Source organism: Falco punctatus (genome assembly GCF_963210335.1).
Source record: "Falco punctatus genome assembly, chromosome: 6".
NCBI lineage: Eukaryota > Metazoa > Chordata > Aves > Falconiformes > Falconidae > Falco > Falco punctatus.
The window spans coordinates 91,120,650-91,141,230 of NC_137585.1; the positions used below are offsets into that span (position 1 = coordinate 91,120,650).

The following is a 20,581-nucleotide window of genomic DNA, read 5'->3' on the forward strand; positions in this document are numbered from 1 at the left end:
TAATATTAAAATATTACATTTTAACTATTGCCAGGAACTGTCTTTCTGCTACTACAATGGAAATCTATTCAAACTAAAAGTCCTGAGATCTTGCGTTCGTTGCTGCAAACAGATGATTGGAAAAGTGTTTTTAAAAAGGAGCTTTTCCCTGATTCCAGTAGGTGGCAATAGCTCTGCCCCAAAAAGCTCAGAGAAACTGGTGCTTCAGAAGGGGGATGAAGCCCTGCACCCCTGCCCGCACAGGCAGTACTGGGGAGGCTCTGGATTAACTCCACCAACACAGCAATACTCCACTGTCAGCCCCAAAATTCACTGGAAATCACTAATGTAACTGAAAAAGGAGCCCCAAGGAAATTTAAATAATACTGTAAGGCCACTTATACCAAGATAATTATTTCACACCTGATTTGTAAGAGTGAGCACGTAACATAGTGCTGCTCTGGTTTGATTTGTGCATGCAGGTGCAATACCTATGCCAAATCTAAGGAATTTTATAAAATACAGAAATTGTAACTGATTACACTAACTTTAGCTCATGACATCTATAAGCAATGGGTAGCAAAGTCTTCACTGTTTCATGAAACTCAAAGTTTGGGATCCGGCAGCAGCAGAACTCAGCAGAAATTGAAGTAATCACCTGTCTTCGGTGGCTTCTGACAACTAAAAAGAACTTGACATAAATAAGTGCTTTTTGGCAATAATTATTTTGCCAAGAAAATATGCTAAATGGGAACATACATAATCTGAATCACAGGTCTGAAGAACTAAATAATCATGCAGAACCTCAAACTCGTCTCTCATTATCATCTATGCAAAGCTAATGTGACAGCTGTGGAAAGCTACAGGAAAAAAGAGTCTATACATCCTACAAGCAAGAAGAAATGCCCAAAGTGCTGCTGTTCAGAAGTATGACCTACCATCTGACAAACTGCCCATATCCTAGCCTGTACTGACAAGCTGAGTTAAAATAAGGTCACAACTTTAAATCAAATGAATCAATAACTCCAGCTCATCTTGTGCCAGTGAGGGATTGATGTTACTGCCTCCTTTCTCAAGGAAATGAGCCACACATGCAGACAGCACATACAAGAATTTATATGAATTAAACTCATCAAACATATTGAATTATTCAACAGTCCTAATGCAGAAATATGTTAATTTATTTCCCCTCATAAAGAAAAATCTCCTTTTAAAAACTTCATCCTTTTAAGAAGGGAAGACATCAGTTTTACTGTATCAGATGGTGTGATTACTCAAGAGTTACTTATTACAGAAAAAAGGTGTGTAAGATTTGGATTAGTGATGCTGTTAAAGGTATAACAAAAAATTTGGATTCCGGATCCTCTATGGAGGGCTGTGTTCGACCCTACTGAATGTTCTTTATCAATAAATATCCCCAACCACGTGCACCTTTCTAAAATATTTTCCACTTAATATTTTAAAACATTAAAAAACAGAGAAAATTTCAATTTAGTAAATCTATTTCAGACTGTAAAAACCTGACGGAATTTGCTGAGACAATTTTCACTGAGGACTTTTATTTAAATCCAAACTTCAGCGTCAATGACCAAATAGATGTGAAAAACAACTAATGGAAGTAGTCCCCTCTCAGAAAAAAAATCCACATGCTCCCAAATATGAGTCAGTTCCTTTTGCTTTGGCTCCAAGGCAGAAGGGGAAAGCCCCCAGTCTCTCCCACCAGCAGCTCCCTGCACACTCGCACCCTCCGGTGAAGCATCCTCCTCTGCCCCTCTCTCCAATCCCCTCGGCCGAGGAGAGCACCAGGGCTGTGCTCTGCCCCTGCTGTGACACTGCCCTGGGAGAACCCTCCTGGTGAGGCATGGACGTCTTTCAATCTGTCCCTAAAAAGACGAGCAGCTGAAGAAGCTAATTAGCAGCAGGCTTCTACAGGCAATAAATGACACTCTTCTCCAATGTACATTTCATAAGGGGGAAGAGAGAGAAAAAAGCTGCAGGAATTATCCACGTACTCTAAGCAGACTGACAAGAGACTGCCAATTCTCTCATACACGTTGGCATTTCTTTGCCTTCACTTTCCTATCTATCTTTCAGACATGCTTTTTACATGGGAAATGGTATTTTCCTTCTAGTCCCATCTCAGCTGATGACAGAATGACTGAAACGAGCAGAAAGCTTGCACTTTCAACAGAATGTAAATTCAAATTTTAATCACCACAGCATCTTCTTCCTTGGACCACTTTTAACCGATGAAGACACTGACTCAAACATTTTCCCACCACAACTTTTCCTGACACAAACCAGCATTTGGACATCTTTTAGCTCAAGGGCCACTTTTGCTTTTCTGTTCCAGTTACCTCAATGTTATAGCACCTGAAGTAGTTGTAACAAGTAACCCAAACAGCTGTCAGCATGTGTCTCTTCATCATCCTCTACCAGAATGCCTTTAAAGAGTAAGGTCTGGAAGCAGTCTTTAGTGGCAAAGGGCAATAGAAATAAACAGGTAGAGAACAAATGTACAAACAATGTTTCAAACTAACCAGTCCTGCTTTAAAATCCTATTTTGCGCTGGGTGTCTCCAACAAATATATTTTGTCTTCAGCATATAGTCTAAACGTTTCCAGAGCCAGAACACATTCATTTCATAAGAGGACTGACTACGAGTCTGTTTTGTCCTCCCTTTCAAGCATCCAGAATTTACCACTGGTCGAGTAGATATAATGAGTTAGAGCTATTAATAGAAATTACTAAGTGATTACCCTAAAGGAATGTAAATAGTTTCACAGTTCAGATTATCATGTTGCTCTGCTCATTATTTTACACCTACAAAGGACCTAACCTTAGTTCAGGTATTAGATCCAGTCAAAAATTAAGTAATAAATAAAAAGGGTTTCCCCCCTGAACATTTAAAAAAGTAATGAAGAGACCGTATCTTCTGCTAAAGATCAACAAAATTCCACCCTCAATGTAAATAATTTAAGTACATACATAGATTTTACCGTATTTTTAAATGCTTAAAGAGATCTTACTATGGTTATGAGGCCCATCACAAAGTAATTTCCTTTTAAAAGAACTGAAAAATGTGATGCCTTGAAGATTTGAGCAGGAGGAGTGGCTGAAAGGATCAGAACATTAAAATTGCACCTATTTCTCAGCCTACTCCTGCCTCACCAATAACAAAGGCTTCATCTACGATTGAGGACACAATATTCTGCATCACTGTATCCTTTTCTTCTTCCTATTTGCTCTTACCAGTTAGCAGAGATGGCATTAAAATATGCATACGAGATTTCTTAAGTTCCTCTTCTACCTCCCTAGCTCTCCAGAATCGCACCAGTACGCGCAGCTGTTAGACTGCGATTACACTAATAGCTCCTCCCAGAAAAGACCTCGTGCCTTAGCTTAGGCTGACAAAGACAAAGTTTCAGATCTTTTCTTCATTTCTCTTTTTGCACACCTCACTAATGTATATTGGATATTATTATGCTGAAGTACACAATCCTAACCAAATAGGCCAAACAGCTTTCCATCCTGCCACCCAGTTGCTCCAGGTTTCCATACCTCGTGGTAGTGGTGAAGATAATAAATCAAAATGTAACTCTATTCGAAACCACATACGTTTGGGGTTTCTTTCCTAGATGATCCCGGACAGGAGAGGGGGTTTTCTATATTCTGGTTCCTACTGAAGTGATGAATATTTCAATTTAGTAAACATTTAGCATATTGCCCAGAACGGAATTTCTCTAAGAGTACTGGTTATAATCGCAGCTCTTCTGAGTGCTGCCGATATACATGCAGATGTAAATAATCTGTAGATCCTGCTACTTTCCTGAATCATTTACTCCCTCTACTACCTTTCCACTTGGCAACTGTGAGAAGCATAATCCTTTGTATAATCTGCATCTGCTGATCTGAAGACTTGGTAAAATAAATACTAGTTTCTCCTCTAACTGCTGTTGAGTTAAGCAGCACTTTTCACTGCAGGCCCTTGTACAAAGATTCCAAACCACCATTTCAGCAATAAAATCTTCTACCAATACTTAATGCGTGACAAAACAAGCAATGTCTGCCCCCAGACAGAGGAGTGCTTCATTCCTGGAAGGCTGCTGTGGTGCTAGCCCTTCTGTGGTAACAGGGAAGGTCTGTATACCCATTCCCCACCACGTACTGAAAATGGATTCTCAGTCCTTAAATGTGTGAATACGTACATACATTTTTTTGGCGTCAGTAAAGCAGACACAGCAACTTTTACAAATGTACTTGTCACATTGCAGAAGACAGTGACTAGCAAAACAAAGTTAATGAACTTATTTATGTCTGTCTTTATTCACAAGCAGCAAAAGGAACCTGACATTTCTAGAAAAATCTAATGTCGCTACAAAGAAAAAGCATTCCAATCATTTTAACAGTCTCATCTGGTATGCATTAGACAACAGGCAACACTGTATGAATGTAAAGCTCCCCAGAATACTCCTGAGGCTGTGGCAGACACTGGCATGTTCCCCACTGGACATAAACCAGGCTGTTGTCTGAGAATCCAGCTAACGAGCTCCCATGTTTTGTTTGGGTTTTTTTTTTAACCACTGGCATCTAGTTAGTGTCCAGGCTCAAATGCCAAGTCATTAGGCACATTTCTGCAGTGGAAACTCTCCTGAAGCTGGGAACCATGCTTTGACTGCCTGCCTGACCTGCTTCCTTACATTACCCAGGTAATTTAAACCCACTTTTCCCCAGAAAAGGCTTCCGAGATACAGTTAAATTCCTCAGCAAACTGACGTCCATGAGCAACAGGCACACAGTGACACCTAACAGCATTGCCGAGCATCTGTAAACGTGCTATTAATTTTACATGGAAGGAGCGAGCTTAGGAGAGCACAGGCCAGAGGAAAACAACAAGCTTCCCAAACACAGAGCTCTTCTGGCACTCCCCTTTTGCACTAAATGCCCTTAGAGAGGGAAATGCTTCTTTATATCGGGGAAAGCAGGATTCTCCACGAAGCATTAAACTCCCATGGCAGGGAGATGTTCCTCTAACAAAGTTAATAAAAATGGCTGAAGAAAGCAAATCACTCAGCTCCCCTCCCTTTATAGATTTCTGTTCCCAATCCTCCTCCTTTGGGGACTGTGGAGACCTACCAGCTAATTTTGTGGACAGGATGGCTTCTAGGCTTGTCTCTGATCTGCAGATGATGTTATTATTTCTTCATAATTGTTTACTGTATAAAGTCAACATCTTTCTCTCCAGAGGGAAATCGCTCAGAGCCGCTTATGAGAGCCTTTTAGCTCAGAGTCATGGGCCTGCTGTGCTCTTGACAACATACTCATGTCAAGGTTAATGTCGTGTCAAGGCACTATTAGCAACTCCTTTCCTTGTGTGGTTATTCTTTCAACTGTAATAATATTAATGCAATTTAAAGTTACTTCTAGAGCATTCTTGGCTGGCCTTTAGGGTTATTGCAATTACATGGGAAGAAGTTTCAAAGTTTCTGAGAGTACTGTGGGAATAATTGCACTTGTGGGGAAAAAAGTTGATTTCAGTTTGCACTCTGAAACCACGGATCACCTCCACATTCAGTGGAGTCCATCAGAGACAGACTCTGCCCGTAACCTCTGTCATGCCACCTGAGCTGCATACCGGAACCCTCCCATTGCATCCCCATCTGCAAAAGCAAGATAACGCCCTTTATCAGCTTCGGGGACTTTACAATCAATGTTCATGAAGAGAACAGAACTGCAAGCCTTTCTGTGCTATTGCTCAATGCAAAACTTCCCTAAACCTTGCAGAAGAGAGTCCCAACACAGAACCCTCAGGCTGCACTGACAGAGAAGACACAACTCTTCTTTTATTACAACATAAGAATATTCTTGCTCACTGTCTTGAAACCGCCCTTGGCATGTCCCTGGCAGAGCCGGAGGCGGCAGGGTTTGCTTGTCAACAGTTTTGTTAACTGCTGCGGTAATACCAAGGGCAGCAAAGCACCTGCCTGTACTGCTGTCCTGGGCGAGACGCTCCTCTCTGTGTTATATTCCAACACCAGTCAGGCTTATGTAACTGATTAAATAAAAAATAAATCTCTATTCTTTGTCTTACATGCACAATCTTACAAGTGTACCCGCTGTGTATTACCCATGCTGCTTCAAGGCCTGACTTGGACTTGTTTAGATTTATTCTTACGCTCCCTCCCTCCCTGAGGGCCACCGAGTTCCCTATGTTCAAAAAAGCCAAAATGCTATATTCTTCTTGAAAAACGTTTGGATGCTCTAATTGTCTCCCTAGGTTTCTATGACAACAGCAGCAACATAAACAGCCTTGCTGGCAGTCACAGGAGACTGAAATCTCTGCTCTCTTCCCTCCCCTCCCCAGAACTTCTCAATGTAGAACATAACTGAATAAATATGATTAACAATACACATAGAGGCAGTGTCTAGTACACCAGGCTGGCACCGGGGAAACTTCTTGCAAATAAAAATATGTTACAGTATTTCGTGATAACAGTCAAAACATTGCCTGTTACCTCAGTGTTATCGAAGTACCTTGGGATCAACTATGAAGAACAGTGCAAAGCTATAAATATATAAACAGGAGGCTTTTCTATGTCAGCCTGTGTGGCTGCAGAGAGCTTTAAAAGAATATAACGAGGTCTTCTCTGTTGGTGCCTCTAAGCACCTCTTACCTTGCTGGTAGGTTACACATCAGGAACAGATAAGCCCCTGCGCGAATGTCAGGATGGTTGGGGTTAAGATGGCTGCAAAGCTACGTGGCTGTGCACACATTGTGTGATGTGACCATAGGCACCTCTCCGTGGCTGCAGCTCCCAGCTTCCCAGCAGGAAAATCATGAACAGAATGGATCGCAGCAGCAGTGAAATGCTCTGCACAGCATCATCAGTCCGAGTCCAGCAGAAGCTGTTTCTCTGAACCTCCTGCGTCAGTCAGGCAGGCTAGCCAGAGCTGCTGCTTTGGCTGACAGGCAAACTAAGGTCCAACAAATCCCAAACAAATAGCTCAGATCTTCCTTCTCTCCTGAGCAAAATGAATGGCAAAATAAATTTGCCATATGAGGCCAGTGTAACCTTGGAGGTTTTAAGCCACTTAAACTCATTCAGCCAATACCGGATGGCATGAAGCCATCAGAATACACAGGAGTTACAAAGAGGCCGCATGTGATAATTAACGGTTATCAGCTGTCCACAGATCACAAAATCATCTTTCGAATTATTAAACCAGTTTCTGACCATAAAACTGCCATGTATTTTTAGAATAACTGCCACTTTACGTCTAGCTTGTGACAAAGTAGCTGAAACGAAGGGCTGCAATTTCAAGGATCAGCGTGGACATAATTTCTCCACCAGCGCTGCTAGTTTGTCTGAGGCACTTGTTCTCCCTGGGCTGCCAGAAAGGTACAGACAACTCCTGCTGCTCAGGGACACAGCCGGGGATGTAACTACGCCGTTCTCACCGCAGTCATCTTCTCGCTTGGCAGGGAAATCCTACGGCTTTGTAGGACTGATTTTGCTGTAAAGCAGATTCAGGATTTGAGGAAGCAGAGCTGGGGGTGGGTATCTGAATGTGAACCCTTGGAAGCCAAAATCTATGGGTATTCCCTCTGGCCAGCATGCAGAAATTCACCTACCTGGGAGGAGGAGGAGGAGGAAGAGAAACACTTGCCCGTTCCACAGAGCTGGGAGGGCACAGAAGATGCCACCTGACATTTCACAGCTTGAAGGACCAGCTTTTAGAAAACTGCCTGACTATAAAGACCCAGGTGGAGGCAAGATTAGAAATTAATGAAATAAACACTAGAAATTTGGATGAACATACTATCTTTGGAAAAAGAAATTTGGATATTTTATTGGTTTTCCATCTTAAGGCAGGACTTTCACTCTGGCAACTACCAATATAACAATTTTAAAATTGTTTTGTTCTTCTCTTGAAAGATTTTGAACAGGGTCCTTATGCTATGGAATTATTGTACAATATGGAAATACTGTATTTTGCAATATGAAAAGGAAATACTCCTTCTTTCCTATCTAACTTGCTCCAATGGGCTATACAGCAAGGAGTGCTATGTGAGAGTGAATCAGGAATATAAAAGGATCCCTGATGCTCACATTTACTATGTTATACAATAACACTGCCTAATAAATAAAGTTTGATTTTATCTATCAACTATTCATAACAAGTTTATGTTGCCATTTATGTCTTTGTGCATGCTAGTACCATTTTGCTAACCACAGACATGTTACTTAAAACTACAGTATATATGAAATGAATGTTGACTTGGCATGCTGAGATCTGTTACCTTACAAATAGGAGAGTTCAAGTGCTGCAGAGCACGTCAGGATATTAGGTAACATGCAAGGTATGATGCATATCATTGAAGACAGTCACAGAACAAGCAAGAGGGATGAGATTTTGCAGTTTGCATGATTATTTATTAATAAAGAATAAATTAATAAAGAATAAATGATCACAGTGCTTTTAAATTAGGATTATAAAGAATGTAAACTACCCTGCTCCACATCTGGAACGAACTACTAGGCACAACATTCTAACAGTACTGAAATCAAAAGGAGGGTAATTTTAGAATAATTTAAAATTAGTGACTCTAGAATTAGATTTTTTTCATAGCTTCCAACCTCTGTCCAAAATGACTCACTGCCACCAAGGCACTTGGTTTTAACTTCTGAGAAATACACAGGAAAATTAAAAAAAAAAAAAAATATCAAAAAGCCCAAACCACCACATGAATGCCTGTTTCCCTGTTTCGCAGGTATGTTTACGGCATGCTGGTGGCACAGAAGAATTACAGCGAGGAGGTTTTCTCAGTAGTAATTACACATTTTATCAGCAGTAATTATATAATTCCCTTGTGGCACTGAGCCATCTTAAACTCTAACTCAAGCCCTATTCATTATTAAAGTATCAATAAAGCCTTTACAGGATGCTGTTCCAACTCATAAAGCCATTCCTTAAGAACAGTCAATACTTCAGAAACCCTGAACATTGCTGTGACTTCACAGGAAATCTTTGTGTTAACAAAAAGAGGTGTGATGTACTTTGCAGTTGCACTGGGACTTATCTACGAACGCACACAATTACACAACCTAACTGCAATATAAGGCATGCTGCTGCTTTTAAGCACAGGAACACAGAAATCTGTGGCCACAAAACATGCTTTTGACAATGTGAAATTTTCAGATTTTTATCATTTTAGATGATTCAGCTGAGTAACTCAGTTTCTTTAGTAGGCCAATATTGAAAGTGTCGTTTAATTAAAGCATTTTAAAAGAACATTAATGCAGAGGGTTTTAAGTGTATACCTAGGCAATATGCCACCTCAAATGAATGAAGACTTCAGGTAAAAGCTGTTTTCCTAATTGCTAGTGTACTTTTGCCATACTTTCTAAGTGGCAGACTACACCGAACTGGCTGCACGCATCAGGGTCAAGGCTTTTATTTAGAACAGCTGTTAGAACGTAATAGCCTTTTTCTGACAATGCCAAGTTATTTTTTTCTTCCACAACATCCTACGAGTAATATTTTATGTGAAAGCAAAAGTGTTTTCAATAGCATAAAACACACCAGCCCACAGAGCACAAGACCAGAAAATCTTGAGAAGTGACATACCTGCCCCAAGCTGCTTTCATTGTAGAACCTTTATCAACAGGAATGCAGGAGGACTCAACAACACTTGATTTATTCAATTTGTAGCAGAGACCACAATCTGGATCTAACATACATCCATTACAATAGCTGAAAGAGAAAGAAATAAACACTTAAGCAACACTTTACTCATTTGTACATGTCAAAACCAACAGTATCTCCTTATCAGTCTTGGGATGCACTGTAGTCAGGTTGTCAGTGTTGGAGACAGATAACAGAAACTGCCCAAAAACTAATACAGATCACTTTCACCTTCCTCTGTACCACATTTTGGTGGCCCAGCTGCAAATCTCCCAGTGACACCTGACCAGGCTGTAGGAGAATTCAACTTGTGGGATGAATTTTGATTAAAAAAAGATAGACCGGGGTTCAAGAGAAGGAATAATACATCATACCTAATAATCAAACAAGAATTTGGGCACATACAGTTGTGGGAGTCAGTCTGAGATCACAACACCACGCGTCTCCACGTGGGAACTCAGCACCTGATTTCCCATTCAATGGACAGAGTCAATATGTCAACGGAGGCAATTCACATGCAGGTATCTAGTGCCCAACAACATTCCACCTGCCCTTCACCTCTCGCTGCAGAGTGTGCAGTGATCTTGTAGATCATTACCACGCATCACACTTGTCAGCTCTGCACAGATGTCTCTGATTTCCTTGGGAGCCTCAAACACCACCAGATGCTTACATTTAGGCAAAGTTTCCTCAATGCAACCTTGCAAGCTCTTCAAACGACTACACGGTAAAACTGTTCTCTAGACTGCACTGGTTGCACTGACCTCTTTCCCACTGACTCTGCTGGGAGCCTAGATATCAAGCGCCCCACAGATACTTCACTTAGGTGTCAGTCTAAAACCTGCCCCTGAGAACAAACCGAGCGGGATGGAGGCATGTGAGCTATGAAGGCATTCCAAAACCCTCCGTGCAGTGCAAGTTATCTGAAAGCTTCTAGCTCAAGCTTCCCCAGATCTTGCAAACCCAAGGCCATTGCTACTGTGGTTAAACTGCCCAGACGTTTATCTTCCCCAGAAGCCATCTCAGATTCAGAGATACATTCTCACCAGTAAAGCCCCTGATACAGTCTAAAGGGATATCTTTAGGAGTTAAAATAGGAGGATAAGAAACTGCAAAATATGGAGCAAGTCTGGAAATCTGAAATTAAAATTAAAAATGTAACATCCGGAAATGTATAATTAAGATGCCCAAAATAGCTTCAGCATACATCCCTGTAACAACAAATCCAAGGAAATAATCCTTTCTGAGTGTATAACTTTATCACAACAAAGACTTAGTGAATGATGAAATAATCTGCTTAAATCATTATGAGAAAACATAAAAGCAACTGTATAACAAAGTTCCAAGAAACTAAATCAGTAAAGCTGATAATATCAGTTTTAAAAGTCTGAAAGCACATGCTTAAAATCTAGTCACTCAAACTCTTCTTACTCTTACGTTTCTAAAAGAGTTACAATAAGGTCAATTCATAAGGTCCTTGGCAAAAAAAGAGTGTTGGGGAAGTTTTAAAAACAATGTCTTCATTTGCACGTTTCTATTTCTCCAAAGTTTCAGAAATGTGTGCACTTTTGTTATTATATTCTTTCTAAATTATGAAATTACTTCAGAATTTCCATGTCGTCTACTTTTTAGAAAATAGATCTGTTATACATACAACTTCGTCTTGCTTAACTGATAGGTCAAATTCTGGTTTGAACATCTTTTTTTTAATACTAGGAAAGCTACATTAAATCAGTTCTTAATAGAGATATAAACCACACAAAACATTTTTACAGTGGAGGTGAAACAGAATTTTCAGGTAAAGTCAATCACGTATTATCTAACTGTAGTAAATATTCCCTCTTTTGCAAAGATAAATGAGAAAATTGTAACTCTGTAATTATCAATTATGAAAGGAAGGATAATTCCAATATTAAATTAGCAAGACTTAGTTACATTTTATTAATTCATATTAGAACAGCAATGGGCAGCAAACAAAACAGTTGACAGGAACAGAAGACAGCAAATTAATAAAAACATTTTTGTAAATCACGAATAATAACATTAAAAATAACAAAAAAATACAGCATCTTTGAGTGAAAAGAATCCTATGATATCAAACTGGATGCTGATGTATGATTTTCATACAGTAGAACATCTTCCACTCCAATTATGTTGCGTATCAAAGTACTTGCTAACAACATCAATCTATAAAAAGACCCAGGGTGCTAGCAAATCCACCATGGCATCCTGGCACAGAACACAGCCATTTCCAAATACTATGTGCTATCAAGTGCAGCACTGGATTTTTTAAGTCAACCATGCGTAAATTATATTCAATGTGAACACCGTGTGCAGAATTTAACACATTAAAGCGGTCTTTAGACAACAATTCTCTTTGTAAAATTTCAGGGTTCAAGGGTTCTCTAGATTTATTCTTTTGGGGTTTTACTTCAAGCAGAAACACAGTCAAATAGCCAGCACCAGCAAGACACAGGAATGCAGAGAATGACAATTAGACACACTGATGAACATCATCTTTATAGTGGTGCTAGCACACAAACAGGATGGGGACAGGATGCCTCGTCATTTCCTTCAGTGTCCTCACAAAAATCAGTGCATGAGATGAGTAACAGAACTGAACATTGTCTACGGTTAACTCCACATAACCTCTTATTTGTTGGGTATCAGTAACCAGCCAACTGGGAAGCAGAACGTATCTTACTAACCTGCCCCACTCCCACCACCAGCAGTCCAGGAAAGACTTGAGAAATTTGATTATCGCTTCCAGTGCCTGCCTACAGGGCTGTTAGCTCAGCTGTTCCTTGGGCTTTATTTTATATCAGAGAATCACAGAATCGTTCAGGTTGGCAAAGACCTTTAAGATCATCAAGTCCAACTGGTCTTCCAGTTGGCATTCAGCATAACAAAGGCTGCTTGATTTCACGTCATGCTAAATGTTAGAGGTTATAGTTACTCATAAAAGATTAACTAATTTAACATTATTATTTTCCACAGCTTTTCTGAAGCGTGTCTTTCACATTGAAAACTTAAATGACAAATATTTGTAAACCCTTTACCTTTGCATTAGGATTTTCTGTCATTAGCTATATAGTGAGTTCATACTATCAAGCTTTGACTTTAAGTTTTAGAGACAAGACCAATTTGCGTCAAGGGAAACCCATAAATTTAACATACAAGACTTAAAGCTCTCTCAAATGTAACTCTCAGCAGACTTAGGGTGGGTAGTTGCTGTTCAGAGCATCTAGTGTTCTTCTGTGCCCTGTTTAATCAGCGATAAAAAAATTTTATGTTGACTTTGATGAGGTAGTCATCACTTTTTCCAAGATGAAGATCAACATTTTTCCTCTAAAAAAAACCATATACACATTAAAACCGTTTTCTAACACAGTAATCTGTATCAGTTAACAGACTGATGATCACTGAAGATGCAGTATGAAATAAGGAAGACTTTTTTTAAAAAAAAAGCCATTTAAAAACAAACAAAAAATCATGTGCTGAGGCTTTTTACTCTTAGTATCTCTCAAAAAATGGAAATAAAATATATAGTAGTTTCAGGCTTATGCTCTTCTTCATTCTAGCCCCATTAGTATTTGCTAAACAAAAATATTTGAACAATTTGAAACTGAGCACATATTCTTACATACGTTCATAGTGATGTAAATAACCAAGGAGACACAATATAATAGGAAAAGAAATGCTCAATATACTTATTGACATGTAACTATCCGCTACAGATCTCCTTCCTGTCCTTAAATGTACCTTCTTATCAGCCCTACCCAAATAGATGCCAGTATGTATCTATAAAGATACTAATACTTCATCAAATCTGCAGCAGAGATCAGTTACAGTCTTGAAAGCTCTATACCGGAATATTCCAGGGTGTCTTATGTAGGAAAGGAAATTTGCATCCAATTATAAATGGGAAATATGCTTGTACTTTATCATGAAATATATATTTTCGTGCTAAGGTTACGAGGCAGTGCCTTGGAAACGGGTTCCTCTGTGACGAGCCAGTTGAAAATTCCCAGGCAGGATGGTTCTCTATCAGACTGACAACTCTTCAAGATTGAAATACCTCAGAGAGATGATTTGATTTTGATGAAAGCAGACAGCATTACAGCAGAAAGGTTTTATAATGTGCCCAGTTTCCTCCCTGCTTACCAGCTGGGCTCCTAGGCAACCCAACAGAAAGGCGAGCATCTAGAATTCAGATGCTTCAGCCTATGTAGCAGAATAACAACAACCGGGAATGTGAGGCTCCAGAAGTCCAAAGATGCCCGGCTTCTTTGCAGCTTCAGTGCTATGAAGTCTATAGAACAAGCTTCCCAGTAGCCTGGCCTCTCAGCTTATTGGGAACTGCCATGAAATGGGATTTCTGTGTTCCTGCCTCATTGTCAGTGCATGTTTACTGACGGCCCGTTTCAAGACCAGATATCCCCAAACCTGCAAATCCTCACTCCGTTCTGCCAACACAGTCAAGGCTTCCATGCTCTTATGTCCTCGCCAGCTGACCAGATGGAATATCTGACACCTAGAAAGCCTGACAGCACTAACTCCAACTTGCTAGCAATTTCTTGCCGGCCCAGCACTGTCAGCTTTCAGAATGCTCTGCTCTGGAGCAGCCTGCCCGATTAACGGTCCCTGAGGTTACAGGTTGATCACAAAGATCACAATGCCCTGCTCTTCCACAAAGGAATTAAAGTATATAGAAAAATTATTAATTAGCCAGCTGTACACATTTTTCTTGATACCAAGATTACTGTTTTCTTTCTTTCCAACAGTGTAGTTAACAAGCCTGTAGTGCAGTCTCTAAAGAGATTGAATAAAATCTCTGACCTGCTAAAGTGACCCTCCAGATGAAAGGTTGTTCATAATTGCTTCTTCCTCTGCTTTTCCCACACTGCTTAGAATACTTCATACTTACATTTGGTTTGTCATTACATTTTGTGCCTTAAATTTGTAAAATGACCTTCTAAATAATGATTTTCCTACAATCCTCAGAAGCCTTTTAATTTGAGCTGCAAATTGTACCTTGCCACTTCTCGGTGAGTGATTTAGCAGTAAAAGACCTCTGCTCAGTGCCCTTGCTCTGCAGGTGCCATTTCTCTTTCTGTCACACTATGTTGTCTTTTTCGAGCTGAACCTCAATTTCTGAATCAGTTTCCACTTTTGCCACATTATAAAGAACTTCTGGGTTTGCCTTCCATATTCTGTTATCTGATTATAAAACTGTAGCAGTATGTCCCTATCATCCAGTTATAGAAACACAAACTGAGCTTGGTAGCATATTATGGACTGTGTAGTTCTTTTCCAGAATGTAACACCTGATTTCACAATATTCTACTACATGGGTAGCATTAACAGCCACTGGGAGTATCAAAAACATCCACAACAGGCACTTATTGGGGATGTACGCTTTCCATTTGTTTTGGACTCATCATTTTCACTGAGCGTATGATGCACATACAGCCCATGTATGTGAAGCAGTAAGTTATATGTGAAAATATGATAAACTCTCAACATGCAAGTTGAACTTGATGAACCTTATGAGTCTATTCCAACTTGAGATACCCTACACAAGACATGTTGCTCATGTCCTGTCTTCTCCACAGAGTAAATTCCACCCTCGTGAGCTTGTTGAACCCAGTGCTTCTGCTCCACATGTTGCAAATAATCATGTTCCTGGAAAAGGTTTTCCTCGTAGAAGTGTAGGAAAAATAAAAAATGCCTCAGGCAGGAAAGGCTCGATGTAGGGACAGGAGGGTCTTGCAATATCTACTGAGGATTAGCACATACCACCCAAAGAGAACATAAGCTGCAAATCACCACAGGCTGGAAAAGAATGTCACTTTGATTGTGCTGCTCTCCACTCTTTCCACCTTGCTGTTTGCCATACTGGAGACATGACCCTGGGCCAGGGGGAGATCGTCCATCCTACCTACAAAAAAGGTTTACCTTTTGCTCTCATGATTGGTTACGCACACAATCCTCTACCTCCCTTAGCATATGGTGTAGGTGCTTTCCAGCTCCTCAGAGAAAATCAACAAACGGGAATCAGGCCTTCCTTGCTTCTGTGCTAGTATTGTCCTGTCTACAACCAGAGAATGCCTCCTCCTCTGGCCCCAACTGAAAGAAAACGGCCAAGACAGCCAGGCTGAGGATCACCAGTCACGCTTATTCAACTGGACTCAGCAAGGGATGCAGGCAACCGATGAATCCAAACAAGAAATTGAATTCAACAAAAATATAAGTACTGTTGGACAACTACTGCAGTAGATTTATCAGCTCTGTTGACATGAGAGGACATTGGTGCATTTAGCTTTCACCCAGCTACATGATTAAAGAGCTTTGGGGTTGGTTTTTTTTTGCAAATTGCTTGCTTATACACAAACTCACTTCAGTTAGTTATTAGGACCTTGTTTAAAACTGCCTGATGCTTGCACCTGAAGTCTCGTGCTGTCTGCATGTTTGCATGCTTCACTGCACCTCAGGCATGAAATCAAGCATTTTGTTACACTTCTGATGAATCCTGTGTTGCTTCCAACAGCTAACTACAAGACTTTGATTCAATATCATTGGCTAAGAATATGGGGGATACTTTAAATAGTTAAAATGTGGGCTAACTACAAGACACGACTTCAAGCTGTCATATCTGGGACACGGAAAACACAGTATTTCACAAAGAATGAGAAAAACCCACTCAGACTTCACGAGCACTTTCCTGCTATTAAAGGAGACCAAATGAGAGAAGTTTATTTGTTGAGGTCTACTGGCAGTCAATTAGGTAACACATGTATCCACTCAGTGATGTCCATAAAGAAAAGCTACCATTTATAATCACAGTACTCATATGCTACCTACAGTTCTGTAAATTACCACGCAGCTACTCCAACAGATCTAAATCAAAGTTACATTCAAATATGATCAACCATTTTTCATCTTCAGATCAGGCTCCTGCTCCATCTAGTCCACTGAGACTGTTCTTCAGTGACTCCTTCCTAGGTAAAAATTCCAGACCAGTACTGAATCCTTATTCTTCTTGATATGCTAGACATATAAATAGATCAGCTCTCTTCGAACTTTCCTTAAACCCTCTTTTCCAATGACTCACATGCCTAAACTAAGCAATGGTAAGTTTTATATAAACTCAGAGCACCTGTTTTCAGCATCTTGGTCTTTGCTACTTTCACTTTAGACCTGAAGAGGACCTCGATGGCTCATCCATTTTTCCTACCTATCATAGTCCGATAAAAGAAACTACTCTCTACAAACTGCTGCTTTGCTCAACTCCTTAGATCATCACAGCTCCACCACTACTACTATAAGCACCTTGTCAGCAGACTGTGCTGGGATGCTGACATCACATGAGAAGCGTCCTGATCTACTTGCACATAGATGTCAAATGTCTCTTGTCTTGGATGATCTTGTCTTTTTCTGAATTTATATAGCCCCCAGCACAACAGCTTCCTGATTCATGCCTGGAACTGAGCGACACAGATAATAAATCACAGAAACAACTGACTTACATGTGCCTTTACTTTGAACGTAATGGCAGTGTCCGTATAGTACTTTGCTTTTAAAACTAGCCTACCAAAGAGACGCTACACATAGATACTATACTCCCAGTTTCCAGGCAGATCAGATACAAGCCTTGTCCGAACTTGATTAAAATCATCCTTGTGTGACTAAAACCTGCAGATCATATAAAGCATAACACCTTCACTTTGAAAAGTTTTAAAAAAATAATTCCCTGAGCATTTTTTCAGGTTTTGTTAAACAGTGAATTCTTAGAACTATTAGCAGAGCCGTGAAGTGTTGATGGGTTACTATATGAATAAAACAACTTGTTTCCTTGGTAATGCAGAAGTTGACTCAAAAATGAAGTTAAGTGGAAATGTTAACAGTGGTTACAGGGTCTGCATTATACGCACAGACCTTACAGTTCAGGTAAGTCACCCTTCAAATCTTTATGTTTAAATTGATGAGATGAGTTTTTCCTCATTCACATTAAAGATGCTTCCTACAAAGAACTCACATATTGTTTCCTATCTCTTAAGATTTTACATTGAATTATAAGTTTTGATTGATAGGAACAACATGCCAGCAAGTGAAAAATCATTACCAAGCAATATATCCTTCTATTATCTACTTTAAAAAGTTCAAGACCCTGTTGAGGTAATTTTACAGTTCTAGAACATAAACCGTCTATCAGATTTTTAATTACATTTCATAAGGGCTGGCAAAAGTATTCTCAAATGTGTTTACCTCTTTACATACTCATAGTTTTCTGACCTTAATAGCAGAAACACATTACTATATTTATGATTGCTATTCTCAGTTGCCAGAATGACCAGTAGCTCAGTCATTTTGACACTAGAAACAGAAAGTGAGAATCACATTTAAAAATCACTGGTTCTATGATACAGTGACAGTATGAAGACCACCGACATCTAGTTTGCAGATATATCAGCTTGTCAATGACTTCACAAAATAAAGTACAATAGCCAGTATACTTACTATATGTATCCTAAAGCTGTTAAATAGAATAAAACCAGCTTCAGTTGCTAGGTTAGCTGAGTTTTTCAGGACTGACCACAATTATATACTTTTGCTATATTTTATTAATTATAAATAAAATACATATTTCTGCCTATTAGCTATTCTGTAAAATTGCTCTGTAAGGCTACTAAATATTGGCGCCTTCATCTCAGTGGTGTATATTTGTACAATGAGCTTAGGAACATTAACCACGTGAGAGTGACTAATTCAAAGATGAACAACAGAGCCCTTGTGTACCCAGAACAGCTGGCACTGCCTGTATTGTTTTAATCAAACTCTGAAGACAATCAGCTTGGGAAGGAATCTGAGAAAGTCCTTGTGCACAGGTATCATTTCCATGGGATAGGAGGATTATCCTAAGCTTAACACAAAAATTACTGTTTTCATATAGTTACTGAGGTGAAAAATATTGTTTATGCAGAAGAAATGCACGTCATGTCTTCTACAGCTGACCAAGTCTCAAAAAGTTGCATTAAGAGAGACAGACACATGAATGAGACAAAAAGACCAAGAACACAAGGCAACGGGACAATGATAATTTTCCAGAAATGGATGAACATCCCAGAGAAAAGTAGAATGAGACAGTCACACCTTTGATTCTTCAAAGATTTGGGAAAGGTGGTAGGGTAGCTAGTGCACATGCCCAACCTCGACCTCCTTCCAGAACCAGCCAAGTTCCCAGTAAAAATGCGAACACGTTTATAGAGTTTTGAGTAGTCAGATTAACAATAGGAATGGCTAGCTCCTCTTTTAATTTCTAAGATGAAAAATCTTGGGATGGTGTTGTTTTGCATTGTTAAATTTACCTCTGAACTTCTCTGTGGCCTTGATGATGAGTAACAGATCAGAGCTGCTGCAGAGATTAAGATCAAAGAAAAGGGGTGGTCACACTGCAACAATCTATGCCGTCTTACATGGGCTGAGTGTGAAAATGAGGTTTGATTTAAGAACGGCACACAGACAAGCTCATCTTGCCCTTCCTCACTGAGACAACCACCTACTTCCATTTGCGAGGAGGCAAAGTGAATTTCAGGGTTCAGTGTGTTCTGCTGGATTTGCGTTATTTCCATGATGTCCTGATGACACATTCAGGTTTTTATCATTTAATTATGGATTACTTTGTGGCTGTTGATCAACTATGATACTGTACATCTCTACGCCAAATGTAAAAAATTTACTTTGTATTTGCAGCGTATCTTACTGATTTGTAATCTTACAGGTTTGTTATTTTACAGTTTTGTTACCTTACAGGTGACTTGTAACTCCGTTTGCATGGCATGGCTCTTTCAAAACATGGTATTCAAGCCCTAGGTGCTTTTTTGAATTAGGACAGTGACTGTTCTTTCTTTGCTAGTCTGCTCTATCTGCATTGTTATTCTAGCAGCAGGAATGAATCTGTGCAGAGGAATATGGATCTGAGGGAACAACAAACGAACAGACTGTTTGCAGTAGGTCAGCCTAAGGCTTCCATAACGGACACCCACACTTACTCCAACCCAATGGATTTGCAAACATAAAAAGCATTTTTACTCCACACGGTATCAGTGAAACTTCTGTCAGAAAAAAAAAATAAATTACTGACGTTTTTATAATTTACAAATACATTTTGGCAAAGACAAATACAAGTTGTATTTAGGAAACACCTCCATACCTCTGAGACAGCCAAGCTGCAGACAGGTTTAGACTGACTAAGTGCACCTCACCTCAGAGAGCACTGCATCACCATCAGATGAAGCAGACTATGTGTTGCATTTGTGTAGGCACATGTATCTAAAAGTGATTATGATGGCTATAGGGAGCTGGCATTATGTGTTGATCTTCTGAAGTCCTGCTGTCTTTTCCTTTTCCAAAACGTTCTGAGACGTCTTCAAGGCTTGCAAGACACAATGCTAAGCAATATGAGGTACCAGCAGTTATACCAAAGCCAGCTAAAACATGGAAACACGGATTAAACAGCAGGAGATCACTGCCATTAAATGACTTCATTTTACTTTGACTTGCTATCTTATTTGTAACTATCCCTACAGTGACATATGCTATCCTACGTGACTGCTATCTGTACAGCTCCTTTAATGCCATTATTCTTAGAGCAGCATAGAAAGTATACTGGGCTGGCAGTATGCAGAGTAGACTTTTACTTCCAAATCCTCAGATTTAAGGATCTCTCTGACTCCGCTCCATAACTGCCATGGGGAATACCTCCAGGGCTAAAAATAAGAGAGGTGAGCCCCACAACATACCGCTCACTCTTTAGCTTTTCTTTGGTTTGCAGTCCGCACCTTCTCTTTCTTCCAAGGCCAAGCATGTTATAAAGTTCTTCCAACCCAACTGGAATGGTGAAAACGCCATCTAC

At 39.8% G+C, this 20,581-nt stretch overlaps 1 protein-coding gene across 1 annotated transcript in view; it reads right to left on the minus strand.

The window, feature by feature from the left end:
• SLC2A13 (solute carrier family 2 member 13) overlaps positions 1 to 20,581 on the minus strand; it is a 164,743-nt gene that overhangs the window by 17,076 nt on the left and 127,086 nt on the right. The window contains exon 7 of the mRNA XM_080391754.1: positions 9,610 to 9,735. Coding sequence (XP_080247880.1) covers positions 9,610 to 9,735 — 126 coding nt within the window. The remainder of the gene's footprint in view (positions 1 to 9,609; positions 9,736 to 20,581) is intronic.